This window comes from Calonectris borealis, unplaced genomic scaffold, assembly GCF_964195595.1.
Source record: "Calonectris borealis unplaced genomic scaffold, bCalBor7.hap1.2 HAP1_SCAFFOLD_49, whole genome shotgun sequence".
In the NCBI taxonomy this organism is placed as follows: domain Eukaryota; kingdom Metazoa; phylum Chordata; class Aves; order Procellariiformes; family Procellariidae; genus Calonectris; species Calonectris borealis.
In genome coordinates this window covers 299594-306544 of record NW_027441458.1, presented here as the reverse complement: position 1 = coordinate 306544, position 6951 = coordinate 299594, and the positions used below count along the sequence as shown (strand labels likewise).

Below are 6951 nucleotides of genomic sequence, written 5' to 3'. Positions count from 1 at the left end.
GAAGGAGAGGTGGTGGGGTAGCCCTGTATGTTAGGGAGTGCATTGACTGTCTAGAGCTCAATGGTAGTGATGACGAGGTCGAGTGCTTGTGGGTAAGGATGAGGGGGAAGGCCAACAAGGCAGATGTCCTGCTGGGAGTCTGTTATAGACCACCTAGCCAGGACGAGGAGGCAGACGAAAAATTCTACCAGAGGCTCGCAGAAGTCTCACAGTCGCTAGCCCTTGTTCTCGTGGGGGACTTCAACTTTCCAGACGTCTGCTGGAAATACCGCACGGCAGAGAGGAAACAGTCGAGGAGGTTCTGGAGTGTGTGGAAGATGATAAATTCCTGACGCAGCTGGTAAGCGAGCCCACTAGGGGAGGTGCCTCGCTTGACCTGCTGTTCACAAACAGAGAAGGACTGGTGGGAGATGTGGTGGTCGGAGGCCGGCTTGGGCGTAGCGACCATGAAATTCTCAATACTTGGTGAAGTAAGGAGGGGGGCCAGCAAAACCGCTCCCATGGACTTCCGGAGGGCGGACTTTGGCCTGCTCAGGACGCTGGTCGAGAGGGTCCCTTGGGAGACAGTCCTGAAGGGCAAAGGAGTCCAAGAAGGCTGGACGTTCTTCAAGAAGGAAGTCTTAAAGGCGCAGGAGCGGGCTGTCCCCATGTGCCGCAAGAAGAACGGGCGGGGAAGGCGACCGGTCTGGCTGAACGGGGAGCTCTGGCTGGGACTCAGGAAAAAAAGGAGAGTTTATCACTTGTGGAAAAAGGGGCAGGAAACTCAGGAAGAGTACAGGGATCTCGTTAAGTCGTGCAGAGTGGAAATTAGAAAGGCAAAAGCCCGGCTAGAACTCAACCTGGCCACTGTCATGAGAGACAACAAAAAATGCTTTTACAAGTATATTAATGACAAAAGGAGAGCCAAGGAGAATCTCCATCCTCTATTGGATGTGGGGGGGAACGTTGCCACCAAGGACTAGGATAAGACTGAGGTACTGACTGCCTTCTTTGCCTCACTCTTTAATAGTCAGAGCAGTTATCCTCAGGGTACTCAGCCCCCTGAGATGGAAGACAAGGACGACGAGCAGGATAAACCCCCCATAATTCAAGAGGATGAAGTTAATGACCTGCTACGCCACCTGGACGTTCACAAGTCTATGGGGCCGGATGGGATCCACCCGAAGGTACTGAGGGAACTGGCGGAGGAGCTTGCCGAGCCACTCTCCATCATTTACCAGCAGTCCTGGTTAACAGGGGAGGTCCCGGACGACTGGAGGCTCGCCAATGTGACGCCCATCTATAAGAAGGGCCGGAGGGAGGATCCGGGGAACTACAGGCCGGTCAGCCTGACCTCGGTGCTGGGGAAAATTATGGAGCGGTTCATCTTGAGGGCGCTCACGAGCCATGTGTGGGACAACCAGGGGATCAGGCCCAGCCAGCACGGGTTCATGGAAGGCAGGTCGTGCTTGACCAACCTGATTTCCTTCTATGACCAGGTGACCCGCCTCGTGGAGGAGGGAAAGGCTGTGGATGTGGTCTACCTGGACTTCAGTAAGGCCTTTGACACTGTCTCCCACAGCATTCTCCTAGAGAAGCTGGCGGCTCACAGCTTAGACAGGTGCACTCTTCGCTGGGTAAAAAACTGGCTGGACGGCCGAGCCCAGAGAGTTGTGGTCAATGGAGTTAAATCCAGTTGGCGGCCGGTCACGAGCAGTGTTCCCCAGGGCCCGTCCTGTTCAATATCTTTATCAATGATCTGGATGAGGGGATCGAGTGCTCCCTCAGTAAGTTTACAGAGGAGACCAAATTGGGTGGGGGAGTTGATCTGCTGGAGGGTAGGAAGGCTCTGCAGAAGGACCTGGACAGGCTGGATCGATGGCCTGAGGTCAACTGTATGAGGTTTAACAAGTGCCGGATCCTGCACTTGGGTCACAACAACCCCAGGCAACACTACAGGCTTGGGGAAGAGTGGCTGGAAAGCTGCCCGGAGGAAAAGGACCTGGGGGCGCTGGTAAACAGCTGAACATGAGCCGGCAGTGTGCCCAGGTGGCCAAGAAGGCCAACGGCATCCTGGCCTGTATCAGAACTAGTGTGGCCAGCAGGAGTAGGGAGGTGATCGTGCCCCTGTACTGGGCACTGGTGAGGCCGCACCTCGACTACTGTGTTCAGTTTTGAGCCCCTCACTACAAGAAGGACATTGAGGTGCTGGAGCGTGTCCAGAGGAGGGCAACTAAGGTGGTGAAGGGCCTGGAGCACAAGTCTGATGAGGAGCGGCTGAGGGAATTGGGGTTGTTTAGTCTGGAGAAGAGGAGGCTGAGGGGAGACCTCATCGCACTCTACAACTACCTGAAAGGAGGTTGAAGTGAGGTGGGGGTTGGTCTCTTCTCCCAAGTAACAGCGATGGGATGAGAGGAAATGGCCTCAAGTTGCGCCAAGGGAGGTTTAGATTGGACATTAGAAGAAATTTCTTTACTGAAAGAGTGGTCAGGCCTTGGAACAGGCTGCCCAGGGAAGTGCTTGAGTCACCATCCCCGGAGGTATTTAAAAGACGTGTAGATGAGGCGCTTAGGGACATGGTGTAGTGCACATCGTGGTGTTGGGCTGACGGTTCGACTCGATCTTACAGGTCTTTTCCAATGTTAATGATTCTATGATTCTAAGATACTTCATAATAAAGAAGAGATTGTCCTCAAAATTAATATATCATTCATTTTTCTGACTCTGCTAACAGTTTGGAAAGTTTGAAATCTAAACTTTCCTCTAAATGAAATAGTTCTATTTATTTCAATGTTTGGTACTCTCATTGGTGTAAGGAGGATCTCACTTAGCTGTAAATCTTGTTGCAAAAGCTAGATCAAATCTTCCTTCCTCCCTCAGCCTTATAAATTAAGGTACTGTGTTGATGTCCTGCCCTTTAAGGTAATATTTGTTTCAACAGCTGAAATAAAAGCATTTGAAACCTGGACTCTAATGATGATAGGGATACAAACTGTAGTGCACAGTTCAGAAACTGTAGTCTCCACAAAAAGCCAATACCAGAAAGTGAAGGCTATAAGTGCCTGTTCCATTTCTTTTGAGTTTCTGTTAAACTATGGATCTATGTACTCCTGCTCTCACCACATTCAGCAGTGGCCACACAGCACCTTTGTTTCTTCTTTAACTGTTCCTGAAGTAGTGAACGCTCCTTCTGGTGCCCTTCAATGGCCTTTCAAGTTCAGAGGGAGTTTCGATCTGGAGCCTTGCTGAGCTTGGAGGATGCTGTCCTTGAAGAGCAGCTGTCCTGAGCTCTGCAACCATGTCACAGCTCTGTCTCCTCAGGAGCAGCTCCAGCTCTTCCTGCCTGTGGCCCTGGCTGAGGCCATTGCTGCACGTTTGGGCTGAAGCCCTGCAGCTGTGGAAGCAGGCAAGCTCGTCCCTGCCCTAAGGAAACCTGGTCCCAAGCGCCCAAGACCCCCTGTGTGCAAAGGCTTTGCTTCAGAGCAGAGACATGGCGTGGCCAACAGAGAGCTGAATGTCTTTCGAGCCCTAGGACTACAAAGCCACACTGAAATGCCTATTTCATTCACGTGAGGATATCTCCCCAGTTTGGAGAAATTAGGTCTTTGCTTGTCACCTTCCTGGGAGTCCTGTCTAATTCTGGGACAAAGAAAGGGGATTCTCATGGCCAAGTCTTCTCCTGAGAGGAGAAGGAAGTGTCTCTGCGCAGCTGAGGGAGGGAAGATCAGGGATGACTTCAGGCTGTTTCCCAGCAGGTTCCCCTGGAGCCCCAGGGACCCCTCGAGGGAGCCGCGAGGGGCAGAGCAAGTGCTGCCTTGGGCTGGTCCTCTGCTGCTGAGCTGGGCTGGGCTCCTGGAAGGAGGGAGCTCCTGGCAAGTGGGCAGTGCTGCAGAGAGACAGCTCTGCCCAGGAGCAGCTCCTCTGCAAAGCGCAGCAGGGCTGAGGGCACTGCCTGCAGACACCGAGGGGAGGGAGCGAGGCAGAGAGAGCGTAAAGGCAGTCTGGAGTGGGAGGATGCTGAGAGCTCACTGGGGGAGAGATCTTCGCAGCCCTTGACACAGTAAGTCTCTGGCTGCAGGGCAATGCACATGAGTGTCTTGGAGGGGTCTCCTAGACATGGCACGTCATCCCTCCGATAGGAATTGACAGGATGGCTCTCAGAGTTTCTTTACCGTGGAGAAGGACATGCTCCAAAACAGAGGTACCCTGCCACACGGTCAGAGGACCGGACATGATGGTTGCCTTCTCCTGGAGATGGCTGCAGGGGTGTGCAGCCAGGGGTGGCCAGGGCTGTCCTTCCGAGCAGGGTCCTGGCGCTGCAGGGGGCTGAGTGATGGGGCAGAGACTCTGTCGCCTGCCAGGGTCAGCACCCAGCCTGCCCGGGGAGCTCCCCACAGTGCTGCGGGGAGAAGCTGTGGGAGGAAGGAGGGACCCCTGGCAGAGCAGGGCAGGGAAGGGAAGGACAATACAAGGTCCTTCTGCTGTCAAGAGTGTGCTTCGTGGGTCAGGGCTGGTGACAGCTCCAGGTCACCCCCAGAGCATGTCCAAGGGGATTTCTCAAGAGGAAGCTCAAGGTGAGGGTTACTTGAAAGTGAAAGAGCCTCAGCTTTCAGTTTTCTACTCTTGGTTGGCTGGGTGATGAATGACAAATTAAAATTCATCTTTCAGGGTTGGGGGGGGACCTGAGACTCTTCAGCTGTTTTGCTGACAGATGTAAAATCTCGGGGAAGCATCATAAACTCCAACTTCCCTTTGCTTCAGCTGACAGAGACCTCCAGCATCACCGATGCAATCTCTCCATGACCTTGCATCCCTTTGCAGAGAATCCCGTTGATGCTCCTTGTTTCCTTCCTTCCTGTTTTATGCTTTCTTGTTCTTCCCCTCAACTTGCTGGGGAGTGGGCTTTCAGCTGCAGCTCAGATACTGACCCTGTGGGTCCTGTCATGCAGATCAGAATTCCCTTTTCTCTACTCTTCCCTGGTTCTTTTGGGGGATAATACAGGAGTGTGAACATGCTCCAGGTCAACGAGGTGCAAGCACAAAGAAGCCAGCAAAAAGGCTGATGCACAGAGCACCTCCCCTCACTGGGTGCTAAGATGTAAGTCATCCTTTTGCTTGTCCCCAGATACAGCTGTTCACTCTCAGTGCAGTAAAGATGCTGAGTATTTTTGCTCCCAAAGAACAATGCCCTGTTAATCTTACGATGATGAGGGGGTAACATCTGACCTAACCTGTGAGTAGGAAAGCTTCATCTTCACCCTGCCCCACTGTAGGGCAGAACTATCTCTTCTGGAGCCCACAGCAGAGACCCTGCTCCTCACTGTACACTCAACAAGCAAACAAAGGAGCTCTAGAAAAGGAGCTGAATGAAAGTGCTCCCAAAGAATAAAGACAATTCGAGCATTTCAATGAGAAACATTGAGATTTATTTCAAGATGTTTGTCCTAAGCTGTCAATGACCTCTCTTCCTTGGACAGGTCCCCATACCTAGAAAGAGAAAATGTCCAACGGCAGCTCCATCACCCACTTCCTCCTCCTGGCCTTCGCAGACACGCGGGAGCTGCAGCTCTTGCACTTCTGGCTCTTCCTGGGCATCTACCTGGCTGCCCTGCTGGGCAACGGCCTCATCATCACCGCCATAGCCTGCGACCACCATCTCCACACTCCCATGTACTTCTTCCTCCTCAACCTCTCCATCCTGGACCTGGGCTGCATCTCCACCACTGTTCCCAAATCCATGGCCAATTCCCTGTCGGACACCAGGGCCATCTCCTACTCGGGATGTTTTGCTCAAGTCTTTTGGTTTCTCTTTTTAGTTGTAGCAGAGTATTGTGTTCTGACTGTCATGGCCTATGACCGCTATGTTGCCATCTGCAAACCTCTGCATTATGGGACCCTGATGGGCAGCAGAGCTTGTGTCCACATGGCAGCAGCTGCCTGGGGCACTGCTTTTCTCAATTCTCTCATTCACACTGCCAATACATTTTCACTGCCCCTCTGCAAGGGCAATGCTGTGGACCAGTTCTTCTGTGAAATCCCCCCACTCCTCAAGCTCTTCTGCTCAGACTCCTACCTCAGGGAAGTTGGGCTTCTTGTGGTTAGTGGTTTTCTTTTTTGGGGATGTTTTGTTTTCATTGTGCTGTCCTATGTGCAGATCTTCAGGGCTGTGCTGAGGATCCCCTCTGAGCAGGGGCAGCACAAAGCCTTTTCCATGTGCATCCCTCACCTGGCCGTGGTCTCCCTGTTTGTCAGCACTGGCATGTTTGCCTACCTGAAGCCCCCCTCCATCTCCTCCCCATCCCTGGATCTGGTGATGGCAGTTCTGTACTCGGTTCTGCCTCCAACAGTGAACCCGCTCATCTATAGCGTCAGGAATCAGGAGCTCAAGGATGCCCTGAGGAAACTGATTAGATGTTTTTCAACAGCCAGCAACTGTGTCCCTTCCTCTGCAAATGACTCCCAGCGTATGTCGTGACAGGACAGGTCTGTCTTTCCTTCTTTTTTTTTTTCTTTCTTTGTTTCCTTTTTGCACTTGTGATGATGTTGTCTGCAAAGAAATGCCATTATTCATCCCCTCTTTCTTAAGTATTCCAGAAGGACAGATGCCAGTTTGTGCCAGGGGACTCACCCTGGCAATGGCACAGGCTGGGGGCTGCCAGGCTGGGAGCAGCCCAGTGGGAAAGGTCCTGGTGGGCAGGGAGCTGGAGAGGAGGCAGCCGTGTGCCCTGGAAGCAAGGGAGACCAGCAGTGTCCTGGGCTGGACGACCAGAGCATGGCCAGGAGATTGAGGGAAGGGTTTATGCAGAATACTGTGTCCAGATTTCAGATCCCAATATAGAAAGATGTCGGCAAGCTCGAGTCAGTTTAGGAAAGGGCCCCCAAGATGGGCGGCTAAAGCACTTTGTCTTTGAGAAGAGGCTGAGGGAGCTGGGCTTGTCCTGCCTGGAGGAAGGAAGATCTTGGGCTAAACAC

At 52.7% G+C, this 6951-nt stretch overlaps 1 protein-coding gene across 1 annotated transcript; it reads left to right on the top strand.

Annotated features, from left to right (window-relative positions):
• Nucleotides 1–5464: 5464 nt before the first annotated feature.
• Nucleotides 5465–6716, top strand: LOC142076448 (olfactory receptor 14A16-like). Its single transcript, XM_075138749.1, has one exon. It carries the CDS (start codon nucleotides 5480–5482, stop codon nucleotides 6452–6454), a length of 975 nt encoding a protein of 324 aa, XP_074994850.1. The 5' UTR covers nucleotides 5465–5479; the 3' UTR covers nucleotides 6455–6716.
• Nucleotides 6717–6951: the final 235 nt, after the last annotated feature.

Coding starts and splice junctions, on each gene's coding strand:
- LOC142076448 (XM_075138749.1), top strand. CDS start 5,480: ATGTCCAACGGCAGCTCCATCACCCACTTCCTCCTCCTGGCCTTCGCA.